At 36.8% G+C, this 23,264-nt stretch overlaps 1 protein-coding gene across 8 annotated transcripts in view; it reads left to right on the top strand.

Moving 5' to 3' along the window:
* The window catches only part of NCOA1 (nuclear receptor coactivator 1), a 219,238-nt gene that overhangs the window by 118,791 nt on the left and 77,183 nt on the right, over positions 1 to 23,264 (top strand). For all 8 annotated transcript variants that reach the window (XM_025261459.3, XM_025261462.3, XM_025261457.3 and 5 more), the window contains 3 exons: positions 3,742 to 3,847; positions 10,445 to 10,611; positions 16,708 to 16,805. In XM_025261459.3, coding sequence (XP_025117244.3) covers positions 3,759 to 3,847; positions 10,445 to 10,611; positions 16,708 to 16,805 — 354 coding nt within the window. In that variant the 5' untranslated portion in view covers positions 3,742 to 3,758. The remainder of the gene's footprint in view (positions 1 to 3,741; positions 3,848 to 10,444; positions 10,612 to 16,707; positions 16,806 to 23,264) is intronic.

The following is a 23,264-nucleotide window of genomic DNA, read 5'->3' as shown; positions in this document are numbered from 1 at the left end:
TTCCATGGACAGAAGAGCCTGGCAGGCTATAGTCCATAGGGTTGCAAAGAGTTAGACATGACTGAAGCGACTTACTACACAGCATAGGAGCTCAATAAATACTTGTTGCTGGGTTAAGTTAAGCTCTCCACACTGACGTCAGTGTAAAGTTTCTGACTAATGTTTACCTTTGCAGGGAGGATGGGATATTACCAAGGTTTTTAAAGTCTTTCCTTAGTATTGAAACTAAAATTAGCATATATAATCTATATGTGTCTATATGGACTCTATGTAGTATATTTTATATATATGTATAATCTGTTTATACATGGGTTATATTGGTTGGGCTAATGTTGATTGGACAAACATTTAATCACTCATTCACCAAATTCTATAATGGGCACAAAATAGATGGGAGCTGGTGCAATCTTTGTGTATTATGTTGGGGGCTTTACAGTTATCCTGTGGACAGTGAAGATTAAGGGAAGAGTTTTAAGCAAGAGATTGACCTGACTTATGTTTTTGATAGCCTAGTTTGGTGGTTTAGGAAGACCACCTGGGAAGCTATTTTGATAGCTCCACAAGAGGTGAGAGGAGACTGTAAGTATAGGATGGAAATAAAAATTGACACATCTTAATGTTTGATTGCATGTCGGGTGTGAGAGAAGAGGCTGGAATGACTCCAGTGTACCAACTGTGAGAAAAAGAAATACATGAGGAGGAGATGTTAAGTTCATTTTGGAAAGTTGAATTTGAAGTGTCTGTGTGACATCTGGATAGAGTTATCCAGCAACGAGTGGGTTGTGAGTCTGAGACCCAGGAGATCTGCTCGGGAGATAGAGATTTGGGAGTAATTGATTTAGAAATGTTTTTTGAAACCATTATTCAGTGAATGACATCCCCCCAAAATAATGTATAATATGAGGGGAAAAGAGGACTAGGACATTAAAGCCTCGAAGAAATCTAGCACAATCCAATCCAATTGGGCAAAAAGCACTGAGGATAAGGTAAGTAGAAAACCACACTACTTCTGCTGATCTCTCAGATCATGGCTTAAACATGTTTGTCAGAGAAGCCTCAGTTGATTACCCGGTTAAAAATAGGTCTCCTCTATTGTTTTTCTCTATGAATCCTATTCTTTTTCTTTATGACTTTTATCATTGTAGAAAATTACATATTATTTTGTGTTTTCCTTGTTTGTGTTTCCCACTTCATGAGGGCAGAAACCTTTATTTTCCTATCTACAGTTTACTCAACTCCTAGCACAGTGCCTGAGATATGATAGATGCTTGATTTATTTATTAAATAAGTGATGAAAGTGTGGATCACAGAAGTCAATGGGTGACAGACAATATTTCCAGAAGGAAGCAGTTTCAGATGCTGCTCCGAGCAGCCCAGTAAAGTAATAATGATAATAGTTAGTGTCAGTAAATGAAGAAATGAAAAGTGTCCATTGTATTTTTCAGTGAGAAAGTATGGGATGAGTTATCCACTAATGAACACTATCCCTCATGTAGCTCTTGGTCTAAAGGGGAGATAATTATAATAACCAACAGTTACTTAGTGCTTTCCATGCACTTTTCATTCAGTCCTCACTACAGATCTAAAGACACTTGTTCCTTGGAAGAAAAGCTATGACAAATCTCGACAGCCTATTAAAAAGCAGAGACGTGACTTTGCTGACAAAAGTCCGTATAGTCCAAGCTATGGTTTTTCCCGTAGTCATGTATGGATGGTAGAGTTGGACCATAAGAAGGCTGAATGCTGATGCTTTTGAGCTGTGGTGTTGGAGAAGACTCTTGAGAGTCCTTTGGACTGCAAGGAAATCAGACCAGTCAGTCCTAAAGTAAATCAACTGTGAATATTCATTAGAAGGTCTGATGCTGAAGCTTCAGTACTTTGGCCAGTTGATACTAAAAGCCAAGTCTTTAGAAAAGACCCTGATGCTGGGAAAGATTGAAGGCAGGAGGAGAAGGGGAGGACAGAGGACAGGATGGTTGGATGGCATCACTGACTCAATGGACATGAGCTTGAGCAAGCTCCAGGAGATGGTGAAGGACAGGGAAGCCTGGTGTGCTGCAGTCCATGGGGTCTGAAAGAATCTAACACGACTGAGCGACTGAATAACAGCTTAACAAAGTATACTTATTATTTGTAAGTTACCGATGAGGAAATAGGTTTAAGGAGATTAAGCATTTTGCCCAAGAAAAGGCAGGTAATGATTAAACAGGGCCTTTCTGACCCTAATGCCCATGCTTTTACCATGCTCCAGTAGGAGAATCAGGCTGATTCTTCATCACCGAAGTGATACCTTGAAAGTGCCATTTGAGTAGGAATGGTTTTGCTGCTGTTTATAGGACACACTAGAAGTGAGAATGACTGGAATTGAGAAATAAGATAGAAGGATCTTGCATGAATCTAGAATGAGGTATTAGCTTCTAAGCAAGAATCAAAACTATATTTGAGAATGAAGAAAGAGGGGACGTTATAGGATCTTTGTTAATAAAGACTTGACAGGACATTGATACAAAATGAGAAGTAAAAAAGAAAAGTAAGGAATAACTACAAGATTGTAGTCCTAGAAGCTGGAGATTTTCATGACCTTTACATCTAATATGGAGAAATTAAAAATGTGCCTCTTTGGCTACATGAAATAATAAATTCATGATTAGAATCCTAGGTATTTTTATACTGAAAAGGGGATATGAAAATCTTTGTGTTGAGAAAGAGCTAGAGACAAAGTAAGTTTTAGGACTAGAGAAAAAGGATTTACTCAGACATGAATTAAAGCCATGTGAGAAATTCTTAGGGATCTCAACTTTACAAGCATGACTACTAACATGCAGCACTGTAGCTATTTAATAATTTTAGAAAATTTAAGGAAAACTTAAAGATTTTTCCCATTTAACAAGAGTTTCCTCTCCTTTCTCAAGGGTAGATGGAGTGGAAGAGAATGAGCAGTGTATAGTTTGGCACTAATAATGTCTAAGGGCAGTGATGAACATAAGGCCAGAGACAGGAACCCGAGTTGCATTAGAGATTCTGTAGAGAATAGTGTTGATAGGGACAGATCAGAAGGGATCTTTAAGTGCAGTCGCTAGCCGGCATAGCATGTAAGAGAGACCTGGCTGGCATGCTAGGGGAAATGACTGTGTTCTCTGGCATCTATACCAAGATCCTAACATAGACTAAACACTTGATCTTTGTCGCCTGACTGCATAAACACAAGGTTAGAAGTATAGAATTCATAGTTGGTAAGTACAATTCAAAATCCAAATCTAGTTCATCACTTTAACTTTTAATTATATATGTATTATTTCTTTTTCTCTTAATATAAAACCTCAAACCTTAGGAGTAAAAGTTGCTGTAAGTCCTTTTCAAAATAGTCTAAAATAAATAAATAAGTGATTTCTGATTCTCATAGAGTCATTTTTTTGCATTTACATATGAAGTGATTTTTCTCTTAAAAACATCTCATTGGGTATTTAATTATTCTAGCAATATTTTCATCCTAATTGATCTCTATGGTCTTATAAAGGGTGACTAATTTTATTTTACAGGTATGGAGAAGAAAGTGTAGAAACACTAATAGCTGATGGCTCTTGTGCTTTTATATAAATGTGGATGCTTTTATGATGGCTGTAATTATCCACTGAGAAAATGCAGTGTTTAGATATATTCTGACATAAAGGGAGCTTTCTGTCTCCTTACGGTTGGAAAGTTCATTAGGGTAGATTCCTTATCATTTTCCTTCCTTTTTAGGTGTGAAGTTTTTCAACATGAGTGGCCTTGGGGACAGTTCATCTGACCCTGCTAACCCAGACTCACATAAGAGAAAAGGGTCGCCATGTGACACACTGGCATCAAGGTAGGAACACTCTTTTTCTTAGTCTTATTTCTGGCAGAGCTGCTTTACCATTTTCATTGTCACTTTCGAGCTTGCTTCATCTGTAAGTTTACCGGCCTTCTCTGAGTCCCTCATACTCACCATGTTCTCTTCCTTCCCCAGGGCTGGTTTGCTCCCTCTAGATTTACTGTATTCAACACCTGTGCATTCTCCAAGTATCAGTTTAGTCATTATTTTTTAAAAGGGAGCCTTCTCTTCCTTCCATAACTACTAGGTCAAACCTCCCCTATTCGTATATGTATTTCACATGTATTTTTAGAGCTATGATCCATAATTTCAGGGTTTTACTAGCTTGTGTACTTATTTAATGAGTTCCATGGCTTCTCTGCTGCATGCTGTACTGCTGTAAGAACTTTGTCCTTGCTCACCATTTTATCCCTAGTTCCCAGCACAATGTGTAGCTTATATATAGTAAGGCCACAGAAAGTATTTGGCAAAGGAATAAATAAATCCACTGTACATTTTTAAACTGCCATCTCCGTACATTATGGTATTAGTGGAACAAAGAAATAAATTGTTAATATCAGGATTTTAAAGAATGAGTATTTTTGGAATTAAATATCTCTCTTTTAACAGAACCTGGTCATCTGAAATAGGCAAAAGAAAGTTATTGCTAAGGAGGCTCTAATAAATGCCAGATAAAGATAGAACTTCTGTCAGATCAAAACAGCAGCTTCCTACCGGAGAGAAGAGTGGGGATTTTATTCCACTCACCTCTGAGGATCTGGAGCAAAGTCTCTCAGCCTCCAAACTATTGACATTGTGGACAAGATAATTCTTTGTTGTGGGAAGCTATCCTGTATGTTGTAGGATGTTTAACAGTATCCCTGGCTTTTACACAATTAGACGCCAATGGAATTTTTGTATCAGTTATGATACCAAAATGTCCTTCCAGTTACGATAATCAAAAATGATAATCCAAACATTTTCAAATACCCCTGGGGACAGAGAAACCAATATGGCCCCCAGTTGATAATCATTGATCAGAGTATAAAACAGCAGAAGACTCTTCTTTCATTGGATTATATGCGTTTTTCTCATGAGGCAACCAAGAAAGAATTTTTACGGGAGATTGCCTGGGTTTCAGGCTGGGGAAAGAAAAGTGACTACTTCTGTTAATGAATTCAGAGAACTGTTATAGAGCGATGGTAACATAAGTACTCATCATCAAGCCTGTGTTGTCAGAGTTAATGTTGCTGTTTATTTCTTATATGTCGTCAGTACTTCTTAATTTAAGAATAAATAAATAAAAATATTGTGTTTTAGGACTTCCCTAGTAGCTCAGCTGGTAAAGAATCAGCCTGCAATGGAGGAGACCCCGGTTTGATTCCTGGGTGGGGAACATCCCCTGGAGAAGGGATATGCTACCCACTCCAGTATTTTGGGGCTTCCCTGGTGGCTTAGATGGTACAGAATCTGCCTGCAATGCAAGAGACCTAGGTTCAATCCCTGAGTTGGGAAGATTCCCCTGGAGAAGGGAACGGCTACCCACTCCAGTATTCCAGCCTGGAGAATTCCATGGACTGTGTAGTCCGTGGGGTTGCAAAGACTTGGACATGACTGAGCGACGTCCACTATTGTGTTTTACTTGAAATTTGTATTTGGGGGGAAATTTTTAATCTATAAAAAAATTAGAGACTAGGAAACTACCCACCACATGTAATTGATAATATTTTGTCATATTCTTAGTATTTTGTTAATATATTATTGTATTTGCAGCTTTAAGTAAAAGCAGTAAAATGGTTAATGATTAAACTGATTTGTCTCTAATTCTTTCAGTCTGTTTTTAATGATTATGTATAAGTATCCATGAACAATATAGAATATTTGTTAAATTTATATAATACTGTATATATTTTTCTTTAGACATAAAGATACGTAGATTTATTCAGTTCTGTTAACTTTTGATAAATATTGTATTACCCTAAATACCATATTTGAAGAATCTGTTTCCCAACAGCTAGACATTCCCTATGGGTAAATAGCCTTTTTGTTACAAGTTTTCATTCTTACAGCCAGCACTACAGCAAACATGAACATCCTTGTACATACCTACTATTTTATACATAAAACTTTCGTTAGAATCTGTGTACATTTTTATGTTAACTGTGTACTTACCAGATTATTCTTCAAATGACAGTCATTGAGAGTTGCCTTTTTTCTTGCATCTTTATCTCACTATTTTTTCCTCACTTTAAGTTTTTGCCATCCTGATGGGTGTGGGGTTATAATTTTAAGTACATTTCCCTGATAAGTAAATAAGTTGATTATGATTTTTGTTTTTATTGCTCTTTATATTTTCCTCTCTGTGAATTACCTGGTTGTATCTCTTGCCCATATTTCTTCTGGGTAGTTTGTGCTTTCCTTTTTTTATTTGTAAGAGTTATTTTTAATTTTCTAGTTAAATTTTTACTCTTTTTCGCTTACATTTGATGCAAATATCTTCTCCCAACCTGTTGATATCCCTTAGAACCTAGGATTTTCATATGTCAAGCTTTTTAGGGTCTTGTCAAGAATTTCCCCCTCTATTTCAAGGCCTTAAATGTATTTTTATACATTTTCTTCTAATATGCATTTAGAATTTTAAATAAACAAGCATTTACATTTGTGGGATAAAAATATAACAACCTAAATTTCTTTTCCTATATGGAATGTCAGTGGCTATAACATATCCATTCCCTGCTTTTGTGCTCTTATCTTCATCAGAAACCAAGTTCCTGCATAGATAGGGATCTGATCTGAGCCTTCATATGATAGTTGCCATGCTCTCTGATGGGGCAAGTCACTGTTCCTTGTTATTTTTCAAAATTGTTGTTCCTGTTCTTCGTCCTTTACTCTCCCGTACAGATTTTAGAGACAGTTTTTTATTTCCCTTGATTTTTTTTCCTTGTTGGGATTTGAATTAGAATTCCATTTGCTTTTATAAATTAAATTGGAGAGAACTGACAGCTTTATTTTGTAAATTCTAGACTGTTGTTATTTATGAATATAAAGGCTTCTCCTTTATTCAGTTCTTCATTGTTCTTAAATAATAGTGTATAATTTTCCCCTTTGAATGTCTAGCCCATCTTTAGTTAGATATATTCCAGGGTACCATAGGATTTTTATTGCTTTTAGGAATATCATTTTGTCTATTGCATTTTCTAATTGGCAGTTATTCGTGTACGGGAATGCTAATGATTTGGGGATTTTGATCTTATATTCATCCATTGTTCTAAGCTTTCTTATTTGTTTTAATGGCTTTTATCTGCAAATCATCTTTGATGTGTGTGTGTGTGTGTCTATAATCACATCATGATGAATATCAAAATTTTTATTATATATATGCATATATTTCTCTTCTTAATTGTCTTAAAAATTATTATCCTTGCACATTTGCTTTAAAAGTATTTGAAAACATAGTCTTTGTCAGGTTTATAAGTATGGGCTTCAATTTTAATTAAGTGATTTTTTTTTTTATTTAGTTAACTAACATTTTGTGGTTTTGAAATTGATGAGTTTGTACATGATTACCACCTTAAAATGTTTCTTTTGATTTTGTTATTGTACACTGTCACTCCAAACAGATTGTGAACTAATTAATTATAAAGAGCATATGTTAGACCTCAGGGTATTGCCAGCCCTGTGTACAGGAGTTCTAGCTAGGGCAGCTTCTCAGTAATTGTTTGGTGGGGTGAGACGTCTCAAATATCCTTCCTGTTACCTCTCCATTTCTTAACTCTTCTAGGAGAAATGAGAATTAAAATGCCAGTTTTTAAATGGTGGGTAGCTGTGGGCAGTGCTTATTTAACATTAACAATTCAACAAGTGCTTTATTAAATACCTACTATTCAGCCAGCACCATGTGCCTGATGTTTGAAGGATGTAAGTGTGAAATATGTTTCCTGTCTTCAAGGAGCTTACAAATCTAGTCATGCCACTCATTCTCTTTCTTAAGCCCTTCTGGGCTCTCCTTTGCCCTGAAAATAAATAACCATAATCAAAGTGATGATAATAGATAATATTTGTTGAGCTAATGGTATGTGGCAGGAACTCTGCAAAACATTTCTATGTATAATATCATCTTTTTTAATCCTCACAAATCCCTAAGGAGGTAATTAATGTCATTATCCCTATTTTACAGATAAAGAAATGGAAGCTTAGAGAAGTTAAATAGCTGTTAAGTAACTTGTCCAGGGTTACTTAGCTAGTAAATGATAGAGGAAGTTTGAACTTGTGTTTGTAAGCAATCTCCTGTGCTCTTTATTATGGTGTATACAAGAGCCCTGGTGAACTGACTGGACCCTCATCTCCTGCCCTTTTGTTTCTAATCATCTATAATTCAACTATCTTGAGCTACTTATTTTTGCTCTCACTTTTACTTTTGAAAAAGCAGTTTTTTCCTTTTAGGAAACTAGTCTCTCCCTACATTAGGTTTAGACATCTCATTCTCTAGATCTAGGTGCCATCTCTGTGTGCTTCTATAGTATTGTAAATTTGTCACATAGTAGCGTCTTTGTTCTCCCACTTATTGGAGGCTACATCTAATTTACTCCTGGGTTGTCAGGACACAGTACCTGGTTATCTGGCACATGATAAAAGTATGGGAGCATTTGTTGAAAAAGCTAATGAGGTTAAAAAAAAAAAAAGATACAATACTTGAGAAGTTAACTTGCATTAACAAGCATGTACATAGTATCAGTGAAAGTAAAGTGGGTTAGTGAGAGGAGAAATGTAGGTGGCCCAAAGCAATGAAGATGTCTTTTCTGTTAAGGTAGAATTTCTTTTTCTCATCTGCACCATTCCTTCAGTTTTTAACTTTATTTGAAAAAAATCTGTTCTCATTTTCTCTTCTTGCTTATTAGTTATTTCATTTCATGGTGATTCTCCTAGTCTCTTTCTTAGGTCATTTTATAGACACCTTACCATTTCATTACTTTTAGCTTCTTGCTTCCTTTATCACCTCTCTGTCTGAGCCTCCCCAATTCTATTACTTTTATTTTTCCTTTACTCAACAATGGTTTCCAGAACTTCAGTTTTACATAAAACTTAATGTTAAAAACAGATTTGGGAGTTCCACGAAATGAATCCAACTTATTCCAGTTGGTATTTAGACCAAGAGGTTTAAGCAAGTCATACTTTTGACTGAGTCTGCTAAGTAAACCTAGTGTCAATTAGTTTCTCTAAGGTAAAATCAAATGTGTGTGTGTGTGTTATGTTATTCATTTTCTTAATGCCTCATTTTCAATACCTTGTTGTGAAATTTGTCAAAATATCTCACTGTACATTCTTGCCTGGGAACATTGTAAGATAAAGTCTTCCTGAGTAAAATAGGATTAATTCCTTAATGAAAGATTTAAAAGTTAAAGATAGAATATGTGATTGTTATCATTTTAAAATTTGGCTTTATTTTGGAATGTGTGCCATTTTGTACTGTTTTGTCTTATGTAGATAAATACATTTGACCTTTGTTAACTTGGTTCTTTTCAACTTAACCATGCTGTTATGTACATGCTATTGCTTTTATAGGTTTTTTAAATTATGAAAATTAAGTGATAGTTTAATTGTTGCCAGTTAAGAATTGTTTAGCAACTGGTTTTTCCCTCTTTCACCTCTTTTTTTAATACCATTTTTATATGGAATCAAATGATTTTGATTGATGCTTATAAAACTGAAAGCTACTTGTGAGCAAATTTTCTTTCTATATTAGTTTGATAATAGAAAAATTCACTGAAAGTAATGCTTTATTGTCTTTGTATGTGTTAATAAAATTAAGTGCCTGATGACTTGGTTAAATAAACAAGGGGTAAACAAAAATGAAAAATATTCACTTACTACATTTGAGTGAATGTAAAATGCTAGTTGTTTGCACTGTTATCCTTTATTCTTATTATTTTCCTTTAAGATAAATTGAGTTTGATTTTGTTTACTATATAATGAGAGCTTATAAGCAGATTTTTTTTTTCTATTTCTTTACAACAAAGCAGTATATGAGAGACATTGTTCTTTGTACCTCTGTCTCTAATTAATAATTTACTATTCTTTTTATTTTACTTTTTGGAAGCATGTTTTTTTTTTTCCTTTTGATAGGGACCAAGTAATGGTCTGATTATTATAGGAATCAAGATTTTATCAGATTTCCAATTATAATTTCTTTGAAATCTGGGTAGTCAGCCTGCTTAATTTACAACAAAGTTATTTGAAAATTCAGATTTTCTATTTTTAGGGAATTATTATTTAGAATGCCTAATAATTTCAAATGCAACTAGTATATGTAATGTCTGGTTCTTTTACTATCTAGTATTTACTGGTTATTCGAAAGATTCATTGTATATATATCATTGAGGAATACATCTGTGATAGCAGTCATTCTCTTTATGTATTTTAGCCAGAATTGTTTTCTGCTCTTTGGTATTTTGTAGTATCTTTTTCAGATACAAATTTAGATTTTTTCTAAATCTGGCTTTACATTCTAGATGAAAATAGGAATCACTGTAAATATGTAATACCAAATACTTGATCAGAGAAGGAAATATGACGGTAGAAATGTACAGTAACTGGATTTTCTCTGTGTAACAGCACTGAAAAGAGGCGCAGGGAGCAAGAAAATAAATATTTGGAAGAGCTAGCTGAGTTATTGTCTGCCAACATCAGTGACATTGACAGCTTAAGTGTAAAACCAGACAAATGCAAGATATTGAAGAAGACAGTCGATCAGATACAACTAATGAAGAGAATGGAACAAGGTAGGAAAATAAATAGAAAAACCCTCTGGCTGTGTTCTTTGTTATTAAGACATTTATAATATGTGATTTTACTTTTTATTATTAAGAAATGGAATTAATTTTGTAATTTTATTAAAGAAGCAGTTTTGGGTAGATGTTATTTATTTTAGAATGTGAATCTGAAACCCTTCTTTTACTACAAAGTGGCTTGTTATCTTGAGAACTGGTTACCTTGAAACTTTTGAAACCCAGAAGAGTCAGATAAAACTTAGTGACTCAACAACAGCAATCATATGGAATTAAGTCAGGAGATACACGTTGTGGTGTCGGACCCGAGGCTCTGCATAGCGTTGAAAGACAGCAGCTCAGAGGTAGGAGAGTCCCTCCACCTGAATTTAAGCTTATCTCTACCTTGGCTGTGGTTGGGGGGAGCAGCCTTCTCTGAGAAAATGAAGAAGTGAAGTGAAGTCACTCAGTTGTGTCCAACTCTTTGCAACCCCAGGGACTTCAGCCTGCCAGGCTCCTCTGTCCATGGGATTTTCCAGGCAAAAATACTGGAGTGGGTTGCCATTTCCTTCTCCAGGGGATCTTCCCAACCCAGGGATCGAACCCAGGTCTCCCACACTGCAGGCAGACTCTTTACTGTCTGAGCCACCAGGGAAGCTCTGAGAAAACCCTGATTTATTTTTATGGCTCATGTTTATACTATTTGTATTTACTGGGGACCCCACACCATACAACCCCTGGGTTGCTTACCAGAAACAAAGGCAAAACGCTTTGAAGGAACATCACCATACTGCACCCGATCAGATTCCCAGAGGAAAAAGTGCTCCTGAGGGAGATTGTGTGCTATAAACTTACATAACACAAGAAATCATCTGCAGTGAGTAAGAACACAAACAACAAACAGAAGGAATAGACCCCAAAGAACTACACGCTAGCAGCAGCAATGTGAAAAGACTGAACGAATGGTCTGTTTTAAAATGGTTAAAGTGATAGGATTTTACGATTTTAGGGGCTGATTCAGCATACAGGAGACACTGGTATTCTAGGTCTTCGGAGGGGAGAGCCACCCAGAGGCTGTATGGCCCCTTCCCTGCTGGATGTGGACACCTGGACAGGCTGGCTCATCCTCCCTCAGCCGAAGATGGGAGGATTCCGAAGATGGGGAAATGGAGTAGTCCAAAGGAAAGGACACGTAGACACTGACACTGGTATCGGTCCCCAAAGGAAGAAGTCAGCTCCTTGCACTGTCCACACCCTTCACACAGCTGCCAGTCAGGATTTTACTACCTTACTCTTTAATGTGAATAAAAATCCAGGTATTTGAGGAAGTTCTGTAATATAAAAGAGAATAAATCAAGCAAACAAAAGGGAAAGAAAGGAACTCAGAGGAAGCAGAGATGATACAGGGAGCAAAAGAAAAATATAAAGCCATCCAACAGTCTTTCACTGACAAAAGGGAGGATATATCATCTATAAAATGCTTTAAAATGAAACATTCAAAACAAATAACTTTTGGAACTTAAAATCATGATTGCTGAAAAAAACTTCACCCCATTACCTTGTTTTCTACTCTTTGTCCCCTCATGGTGTCGCCTGCAGTTGTTCCAGGCACGTTTGCCTCAGGTCTTTGCACTTGCTCTTCTCTCTGTCTGGAATGCTCTTCCCTGGATGTACATAAAGCTTACTCCCGTATTCCTTTTATGTCGTGGTTCAAATATTTTTTCTAAGTGAACTTGTCCCTCATTAACCTATCTAACACACATACACATGTGTGCATACACACACAAACACCTTTCTACATCTTCCTTGATTTATTTTCCCCACAGTATTTGTTACATCTAACATATTATACATTTTGTTTGTTTATTGTCTGCCTACCCTCACTGGAGCTTCATGAGAGCAAAGGTTTTTGTTTGTTCACCACTGTGTCCTTAATACCTAAAGCAGTTCCTGGGTACATAGTAGGCTTTTCAGTGAGTCTTTGTTGAATAAAAGGATAAAGTGTTGAAAGACAATTTGAAGAAATCCCTTAGAAAGTAAGATAAAAAAGCAAGAGAAAGATAATGGGTAGAACATATTAGTCCCAGGGGGAAAAAAAAAAAAACAGGCCAACTAGAAGGGAAGAAATTATAAGAAGTAATAACAAAAACAAAAAAATTCTCAGAATTAGAGGCTACGGGTTTCCAGATGGAAAGCATACATGTCATGTGCAGCACAATGACTAAAAAAGAAAGAAGAAGACCTCACACCAATACACGATTTCCAGACACCCGAGAGAAAAAACAAGAGAAAGGAAAAAAACAGACACATACTGGGTTACTTTCAGAAGGATCCAGATTTCTAAATAACAACACTGAAAATGAGGATCCTGAACCTAAAATTATGCGTTCATCCAAATGAAGTATGGGTACAAAATAAAGACAATTTTCAGACAATTAAAGCCTCAAAAATGTTATCTCCTAGGTACTTTTTTTTTCAGAAATATCTATCAAGGGCTTCCCAGGCAATTCAGTGGTTAAGGCTCTACTTCCAATGCAGGGAGTGTGGGCTCAATCCCTGGTCAGGAAACTAAGATCCCACATGCTGCATGGTGCAGCCAAAAAATAAAAATTAAAAAGAAATATCTATCAAGACCAAGGTAGCAAACCAAGAAAGAAAGGCATTGGATCTTAACCCAGGGAAACCGTGGAATCATAACAGAAGAAAGGTAAAAGGAAACCAAGGGTTACAGTTGAGCAGCAGACTAAGGAAGTAGCCAGTCCCAGTTGGAGGAGGCAGACAGAGGGCTCCAGGAGGAGTATTTCCATGGGGAAAAAACTGGGACTCATAGAAATATATGATGACTGAGCAAATTGAGAGGAACTTTTCAGTCTGGTGGAGAGTTTAGAGATGAGTCAGACTTCACAGAAAAACTAAAACATAAAACATGAGAACTGTAAATTATAGTACATACCTTGACTCATTTATGGACTGTATATAGCCATAGTAACATAGATATTAAATACTGACTGCTCTAAAAATTATTGTAACTATATTAGGAGGATGGAAAGAGGGAAAGTGTGTGTCCAGTCTAGATGGTTGATGTAAGTAAATTATGATCGCACGTTAATAGATTGTCTAACATGGACACAATCAGGATATAGCAAATAATCATGTTATTGAAAAATAAAGAATGTATTAGTTAGGATACAGGCAAGGCTATTATAAGAGACCCAATGTACAGTGGCTTTAACAAGATAGTCTAGGTGTGTGTCAGAGGTTCAGATTCCTTCCATCTCTTGGGCTGTGCCGCTCCTAGGGTATTGCCCTTACCCATGTCAAACACGGCTCACCTGTGCACGTCCCAGACAACAAGAAGGGGAAAGAAAACTGGAAGGTATGCTTCTTTGTCTTTAAGGACAAGACTCAGAAATTGTGTGTCACTTCTGTTCACATGCCTTAGGCTGGTCGATATAGCCACTTCTAGCCACTCCTGGCTTAAGTTTTGCCTAAAATTTTATGTTTTACTTTTCATGCATAGTTACTTAATGTACTTGGCTTTGAAAGTTTATATTCTTTTGGAATTGTTTCTTTTAAAAAACAACAACAACAACAAAAAACCTGTCTTAATGTTACACATACATGAAATGATGAAGGAAGTGTATCTTAGAACTAGATGAGAAACTCCCATGCTATAATAATTTAAAAATAAATAAGCCAATTAAATGAAGTTGCTTAGTCGTGTCCCACTCTTTGCAACCCCATGGACTGTAGCCTGCCAGGCTCCTCCGTCCATGGGATTCTCCAGGCAAGAATACTGGAGTGGGTTGCCATTTCCTTCTCCAGGGAATCTTCCCGACTGAGGGATTGAACACAGGTCTCCTGCATTGCAGGCAGACGCTTTACCCTCTGAGCCACCAGGGAAACCCAATTAATAAATGGGCAAAGGCTCTGGATAGAAATTTCTCTAAAGAAAACATACAAATGACCAATAAGCACAGGAAAAACATACTCAATATTATTAGCCATCAGAAAAATACAAATCAAAACCACAATACAAATACCAGTTTACATTGCTAGGGTGGCTACAGTCAAAAAGACATAGCAACAAGTGTTGGTAAGGATGGAAGAAGTTGGAACCCTCATACAGTGCTGGTAAGAGTGTAAAATTGTGCATCCACTTTGGAAAACATTCTAGTAGTTTCTCAAAATATTAAAAAGGTAGAGTAATCATATAGCCCAGCAAGTCCACTTGTAGGTATATAACAAAGAGAATTGAAAACTTACACAGAAATGTTCATAACAGCATTATTCATAGATAGCCAGTAAGTGGAAGCAAATTGTATATCTATCAACTGAACAATGGGTAAGTAAAATAAGGTATACCTGTACATTGGAATATTATTTGGCAGTAAAAAAGAGTTAAGTACTGATAAATGCTTCAACATCAATGAATCTTGAAAACATTATGCTGAGCAAAAGAAGCTAGTCACAAAGGACTACATATTTTATGATTCCATTTATATCAAATGTCCAAACTAGGCAAATCTGTAGAAATAGAAAGTAGATTGGTGGTTGTCTTGGGCTTGGGAATGTTGGGAAATGGGGAGTAACTGCTAAAGGGTGTGGGATTTCTCCTGGGGGTGATGAAAGTGTTCTAAAATTTATTGTAATGGTGGTTGCACAACTCTGTGAATTTACTAAAACCATTGAATCGTATGTTTTAAATCCCTGAACAGTGTGCTGTGTGAATCATAGCATAATAAAGCCATATTATAAATACTAAATGAGATAACGTTTTACGCCGATTAGGTTCCCCAAAATTAAAAACTGTGTTGATATCAAGTATCAACATACAGAAAAACAATACCACTTGTATGTTACTGGTAGTACAGCCTCTTTGGAGAGTAATTTGTCAAACTTAGGTAATGTTGAAAATATACAGGACCTGCGATCCAGCAATTTCACTTCTAGTATTTACCCTAAAGAAGCTGTCACAAATATGCCAAAGAGAAAATACGGAAAATAGTTTATTATAGCACTGTTCATAGTAGTCAAAAGGCCTGCCAGTAGGGGACAAGGAAGTCAACTGTGGGTTATTCATGCAGCAGTTCAAATGAATATATCAAATTTATAAGTATCAGTATAGTTAAATCTCAAACATAATATTGAGTGGAAAAATAAGTTGAAAAAGTCTGTATGTTTTTATATAAACATTAGACACAAAACTACTGTATTTGTAAGATCATACATATGTAGTTGAAGTCTGAAAACATGCTTAGAACTGCCTTCAGAACAGGTTACTTCTGGAAAGGGACAGAGGTGGAATGGTGGTAGAGCTGTAGTTCTGTTTATAGCATTTTATTTATTTAAAAAAGAAAGACCTGAAGCAAATAATGTTTACATCTGTGAAAAATGAATGATGACTGTGTGAATGTAGCTATGTCACTTTATGTAATTTTTGTAGTATTTGAAATATTTCATATTTTAAAGTGAAAAAATGAATCTCTGTATTCAGTAATACCACATTTGGTTTTTTTGGTGAGCTAACCAGTCTGATCGATTGGAAACTTTTATATAAGTATTGTTGCTACTTTAAGACAATGGTTGGACTTTCCAACATCTCCACACAAAAGAATTCCAAATTATTTAGCAGCTGTTGTTTTATCAATCAGATCATTATGACATGAAGGTGAAAGTTCATGCAGGCTCACAGAGTCATATCTTCACTCTCTCTTCAGTGGCAATTGATCAGCTCAGAAAAGGAAAAAGAAAAATATAGGAATAATTATTCTTTTACAATTTGCCCATTTTTAAAAAAAACTTTTGGTGTAGACTTTTTTAAAAAAGGTTATATATTTATACCATTTTTTCTATTTGTTGGACCCTGTACTTGATAGGTCAGAAAATTCAAATTTTCCTGTTGCCACTTGTTAGTTGTAAGATTATGTCACCTTTGTGAACCTCCATTTTATCATCTATAAAACGAGTATTATTAAGATTAAACGTGAAAGTGCCTAGATAATGAGTAGATGTTATTTGAATCTGAAACCAGGTGAATTTTGTCTTCATAAACTTGACGTTGTGGAAATGAGCTCCTTTCAGATGTGACTTTTTGTTTCTTTGTTACAGAAAAATCAACAACTGATGATGAAGTACAGAAGTCAGACATCTCATCGAGCAGTCAAGGAGTGATAGAAAAGGAATCCCTGGGGCCTCTTCTTTTAGAGGTAGGTGTTCTCATTGACTCAGAAAGTGATCAGAATCTTTGTTCTAGCCAATCTGAATTTTTTCTTTATCTTCCTTACATTTTACATCCAATTAATAAATCATAAAACAAAGTAAAATTTTAAAAAACTTTTAATGATTATTTTAATTTCAGAAACTATTTTGACAGTTGTTATTATTTCAGAATCAAATGCGAGAAACAGACATGAGAAATTTTCATAAAGGCATTCTAATGGTCACATGGTAAACTAAAGAAAACTGGCTTTGCTGTTTCTTTATGGTAGTTAGGACTAATTGGGAAAATAAAACTTTTGGAATTATTTAGCTAGCTAGTGCTAATTCTACTGTGCTGTGTGCTTAGTTGCTCAGTTGTGTCCGACTCTTTGCAACTCCATGGACTGTTGCCCGCTGGCTTCTCTGTCCATAGGGATTCCCCAGGCAAGAATACTGGAGTGGGCTGCCATGCTCTCCTCCAGGGGATCTTCCCAATCCAGGGATCAAACTCAGGTCTTCCAGATTGCAGGCAGATTCTTTACTGCCTGAACCACCAGAGAAATCCAGTTCTGCTGTAGGATTTTACTTCTGAATAAGGGATGCCTCACCTTGTTACAGTAGGTGTTTTCTGACTAAGAATTTTTTAACTATTTATGTGACCATTGTAAGGGAACTTATTATTTTAACAACTCTCTGTCACACATTTAAAAAAAATGAAGAACTTTTAATCTTGAATTACTTTGTAGCTACTGTGTAATATTCACCTGTTTTTTCCTATCTAATCTTTATTCCCTCTGTTCTCAACACGGATGTTTTGTTTCCAAGCAGGTTTGTCACCTTAAGTGCTCCCTGCCATGCATGAATGTTTAAAAACATACATATGTGTGTATATATATGTGTATTCCCCACAAATTAGGCTTTTCTATCTCTCGGCCTAATTTTATTTTTTATGTATCTATATTTATTATATACATACATGTACATAGCTATAAATATGTGTATTTAAATCATGCATGTATTTTTATATATATCTAAAATAAATTCTTCTTTCCTATCCCACCTCAAGGTCCTTCTTTCTGGTGACGTCTTGCTAACATTCAGACTTGTATAGGTCTCTTGATTTTCTAACTTCTTTATACACTTTTTCCTATTACCCAAGCTAATCCTCTGTTTTTGAAGTAAATAGAATTCCCTCTACCAACACCACTGATGTGAGAATATTCTCAGCATTCCCTCTTTTGTAAAACTTCTTCATAATCCTCTTTTATAAAACTATCTCTTCTTCTCTCTGGCTGCTCGTTAGCCTTATTTTCTCAGGTTTCTTTTTCTTGTAGTTCAGTTCAGTTCAGTCACTCGGTCGTGTCTGACTCTTTGAGACCCCATGGACTGCAGCACGCCAGGCTTCCCTGTCCATTACCAACTGCCAGAGCTTGCTCAAACTCATGTCCATTGAGTCGGTGATGCCATCCAACCATCTCATCCTCTCTTGTCCCGTTCTTCTCCTGCCTTCAATCTTTCCCAGCATCAGGGTCTTTTTTTATGAATCAGTTTGTCACATCAGGTAGCCAAAGTATTGGAGCTTTAGCTTCAGCATCAGTCCTTCCAACGAATACTCAGGACTGATTTCCTTTAGGATTGACTGGTTTGATCTCCTTGCAGTCCAGGGGACTCTCAAGAGTCTTCTCTAGCACCATTGTTCAAAAGCTCAGTTTTCTTTATGGTCCAACTCTCACATCCATATGTGACTACTGGAAAAACCATAGCTTTGACTCTCTTTATCTGCCTCTTCAGTGTTAGCTTCCCCCAGGTTCTTTTGGCTCTTTTCCTTTTGTTTTTTATTCTATACACATTTCCTGGACCGTTTTATCAACATCTATATCTTTGTCTATATGATGTTTTCAAATGTGTGTGTGTCTGTTAAAATACCAATGAGGGCTTTCTGATTTGAAACAGCAGACACCAATTCTGACTAAGTTAAGCAAATGTGGGCTTTTCCTCATAGCTCAGCTGGTAAAGAATCTGCCTGCAATGTGGGAGACCTAGGTTTGATCCCTGGGTTGGGAATATCCCCTTGAGAAGGGAAAGGCTATGCACTCCAGTATTCTGGCCTGGAGAATTCCATGGACTGCATAGTCCATGGGGTTGCAAAGAGTCCAACACGACTAAGCGACTTTCACTTTCACTTAACCAAATGTGAATTCATTGGGATGCTATTTTGATACACAGAACCATACTTAGAAATAAGGTGAAACTAAGGCATCTTGGTCTTCCTTGGTAGCTCAGTTGGTAAAGATTCCACATGCCATGCAAGAGACCTGGGTTCAATCCCTGGGCTGGGAAGATTGCCCTGCAGAAGGAAATGATATCCCACTCCAATATTCTTGCCTGGAAAACCCCATGGTTAGAGGAGCCTGGTGAACTACAGTCTAATGGGTTCAAAAATGATTTGGACACAACCTAGCAACTAAATCATCAAGGCATCTTAAGGAGGCTAGAAAGCAGAAACTATACAAATGGTCTTTTTGAAAGACCCCTCTGGACAGTGCCCTGCTGCCAGAATGAGTGTGTTCTAGCCATGTACATTCTGATTGTAATTCTTCTCAAGGTTCACATTTAGGGAGGAAGTTTCCCAATGGCCTGATTAAGAATCCCATGAGACTTTATTAAATGGGGAAGAAGTAACTCCTCAAAGGAAATCAGACATTCTCTGAAAGAGGAAAAGATAATTATAGTTAAAAACAAATAAGCAAAAACCAAATGATACGATATGTACCTGTAAGTCACACAGGTATATCTTTAGCCCAGATCTCTCTTCACAGCTTCCCTTTCATTATATCGTATTGCCTTTTCAGCATCTCCATCAGAAAGTTCCTCAGTCATTTCAAAATATAACATTCCTAAAGCTAAATTTATAATCGATCCCCTCATTGCCTATTTTTTTTTTAAAGTCAAAAAATTTAAAACTTGGTTTTTTCCCCCCTTGAGTCCCTTTTGTCTAGGAAAGGCACCTATCTACCAGATCCCTGAAGTCATTAGTGAAGGATCACCCCTTGTGCTTGTTTCCACAGCTGCTAGAGGTCCCCAGATGCTGTTTGTTCTGCATCTGTAGATTTCTCTTCTGTCACTTCCACTGCCATTGCCTTGATCCAGGCTCGCATTTGACCTGGAGTATCACAATAGCATTGCAGTTTGTCTGCCTACTTCCAGTCTACATGCCACACCCACTGCCAGAAGGATCTTTGTTAAAGCAGATCATGTCACTCTCCTGCTTAAAAACACTACTTTCAAAATAATCCCCATGGCTTTTTTGGGGGGAGGGGGGAGGTAATGGTGCTTTACTTTGAAGCTTTAAAAAAAATAACTTTTTATTGTTAAGTATAACACAAATACGACAAGTGTGTACAAGGTGATTTTTTTTTTTAACCTCTGAGCTGTTTCCTCTGTTTGAATGTTCTTTCCACCCCTTGTCCCCCCGAGTTATTGCTCTGTGTCCTTTAGGCCTCGGCTCAGGTGTCATTGAGCCTCCTCCCAGGAAACTTTACCCACAACAGCCATTCCTTTGCCCATTTGGGATCTGTGCGTAACCTTTGTGAACGCCTCCATTGTACTACACTGTGACTATGTGTACTTGTCTTTTTCCCTCAGAGACTATAAAATTGTTGAGAATGTGTGTTTTATTCCCAGAACTTTGTCCAGTGACTGGCACTTAGTGATACTCAGGGAAGCTTGTGTAATCATTTAAAGTGAGGGCTCTGTGAGAAGCCCTGGCCAGTGCAAACCTGCGTTGAGACCCAGGGTGGTCCTCTTCAAAGGCTGATATCCTGGGAAGAGAGAAAAACTCTTCTAGCTGATGATGCTATACTGAATGGAGTGGCATTTGTTATCATCCCCTGTGTGTAGCTCAGTGTCAGCCCAGCTGTGAGAACTTGGAGAAATAGGAAGATGCCTTCCCAGCAGCATACTTGGAAATTAATTATATGCACAACACATGAGGGAAACTTGTAGAATAAGAACAAATATTAGCAGGTTATATTAATTAGATACACTTTTAGAAATTAAAATGTTTATATATTCATAGGAATAGTTCCAAAGGATTCCTTGAAATGTTACCAATCTCTTGGGAATAGGATTTTGGCAGATCTTATACTATCTACTTAATTGTCATATTTTTAAAAATTTCAAGTATATATTTTATTTTAATTTAGAAAACAAACAAACAAAAAAAACACTTATCCAGCCTAGGATAGTCTGTCTGCATCTCAGGAGAAGGTCAGCAGGACATCTCTGCAGCCATGGGGTAGCCTTGGTCGACCTGTTTTCCAAGCCAGTCTTTTCTGGGGAAGCTCAAAAGAAACATGATGCCCCAGACTTCTTAGAGGAAACGATGAGTCCATGTAACCAAGGCCAAGCAGGGACCTGGTGAAAGTTCTGTATTCCCTGTAAGGCTGACCAACTGCATATTCCAGAGGCCAGCTAGTAGAATAACTTCCCAGCTTGGCAGTGAGTTCAGGTGCAGTCAATGGGAGAGCCTGGGGAAGTCCCAGAAAGTGTGAAAATAGGAGCCTGCAGGGACTACAGACCTATTGCAAGGAAGGAGAACTTTTAAGTCCTTTGGGTTTCACAAATGCCTTAAAAATAATTGCACTGTGTAGTCCAGGTGAATCTCTGTGGACCTTGCTAGTGCTTGAGGTTTGTCTGCACACCACCCCTGTGCCCACAACTGGCCAGTCTTCAGAGTGGGCAGAGATGACCCCAAGAGTGGGTCTCAGTCTCTCCCAGCCCCGCTGCAGACAAAGGGTAATAACTTCCGGACCTAAAGACAGATATGGAGAGTGAAAAAAGCAAGGGAGAAGCTGACTGACTGAAGTTAGACAGGGTCGCTAGGGAGGCAGTGTCCTAGAAGGACACCCTGAAAGCTAGATACAAAAATAAGAAAGTGGTGATTTGGAAGCTGGGTAGTGTGTCCCTTGGAAATGATCACCATGAAACAGCCAAGTTTTTTTACTTGCCTGCTTTGTATATCAGTCCTGTTTCTTGCTCTGAGATACTTTGTTGTACCTGTGCATGCGTGTGTGCTCAGTTGTGTCCAATTCTCTGTGACCCCTTGGACCATAGGCCTCCAGGCTCCTCTCTCCATGGAATTTTTCAGGCAAGAATTCTGGAGTGGGTTGGCATTTCCTCTTCCAGGGGATCTTTCTTCAATCCTTTTGACCCAGGTATCGAACCTGTGTCTTCTGCACTGCCTGCATTGGTAGGCAGGTTCTTTATCACTGTGCCTTCTGCGAAGCCCAGACTGTTTTTTATTAAACTCTTTTAAGAGGCCAAAAAGAAAAAAAAAAAAGTTAAATTATATTTACACTGATTCAGTTAATGGCTATGAACATCTAAAAAAATCTTTTAGATCTTCTAAGAAAATGATATGTTTGTATTTCAGTTATCCCTATTTTCACATAAACTTTAAGAAAAAATACATATATTGATCACCTGTTATGATCTACTCTGATCTAATCTATAGCTACTCTGACTTTAAGAAAACAATTGGATATGAGAGTGCCTTCTTGTGCTCATCTAAATCCAAAATAGATTAGTGAAAGGTTTGTCTAGTGTTGAGGTTTTTAGATTATTAATCACATCCCTTTCCTCTTCACCTTATGAACTAAGTGAAAAATAGTCACAACAGTCAGGTGGAGTAAATCTAGTTTTATTTCTTTTTGTTCTTGTTAAAGAAGATATTAGCAGTATTTTTCATGAGAACAATGCTGTGCTTCATTGTTTTTTAAAATCTTGATTGAATGCTTTGGAAGGCAGTGATTTTAAGATGTAGTTTGAAGTTCAGTTTATTTGAATATTTGGCTTAAAAAATCACCTGAAAATTCAAGACACCTCATAAAAATGAGATAGATATAAATGGAAAAATGTATCATTGGATGAGTTTCTGAGTCACGTTACTCATTTTGAAATCCTGCCTACCAATTATGTAAGTTTTTCTTCAAATTTCTTTTTTTTTTTTGGCCGCACTCTGCAGCTTGAGGCATCTTCATCGAGGCTTGAACCCAGGCCCCAGCAGTGAAAGTGCTGAGTCTTAACCACTGGACCGCCAAGGAATTCCCTAAATTCCATTTTTTAAAAAAATCTCAAATAGTGATTCTCCAAATTAATCAGAAGGTGTTGCCTTTTCCTTTTTTAAGAAATGGGTTTTTAAAGCCCACCAAACCTGGAAGATTTTTGAGCAGTGAAAAGGTTTTGTTTCTAAATGTTTAAACTGAGAAGATAATTTTTATAAGTGATTTATATCATTTTCAGCAACAAAATGATAACTGTGGTAACATTTCAAAACATGCGTTTTCACATACTGTCTCTATAATGTGTCTTTTTGAAAGCAGTTTATTTTCATTGTTAAAATTTCATCTTTACCCTGAAGGAACAAAATTAAGTGTGTATATTATTTGGAAAATACCTGCTGGGTA

The sequence above is a fragment of the Bubalus bubalis genome, chromosome 12 (assembly GCF_019923935.1).
Source record: "Bubalus bubalis isolate 160015118507 breed Murrah chromosome 12, NDDB_SH_1, whole genome shotgun sequence".
In the NCBI taxonomy this organism is placed as follows: domain Eukaryota; kingdom Metazoa; phylum Chordata; class Mammalia; order Artiodactyla; family Bovidae; genus Bubalus; species Bubalus bubalis.
Note: the sequence above shows the minus strand (reverse complement) of the source record. Positions and strands in the feature narration are given on the sequence as shown.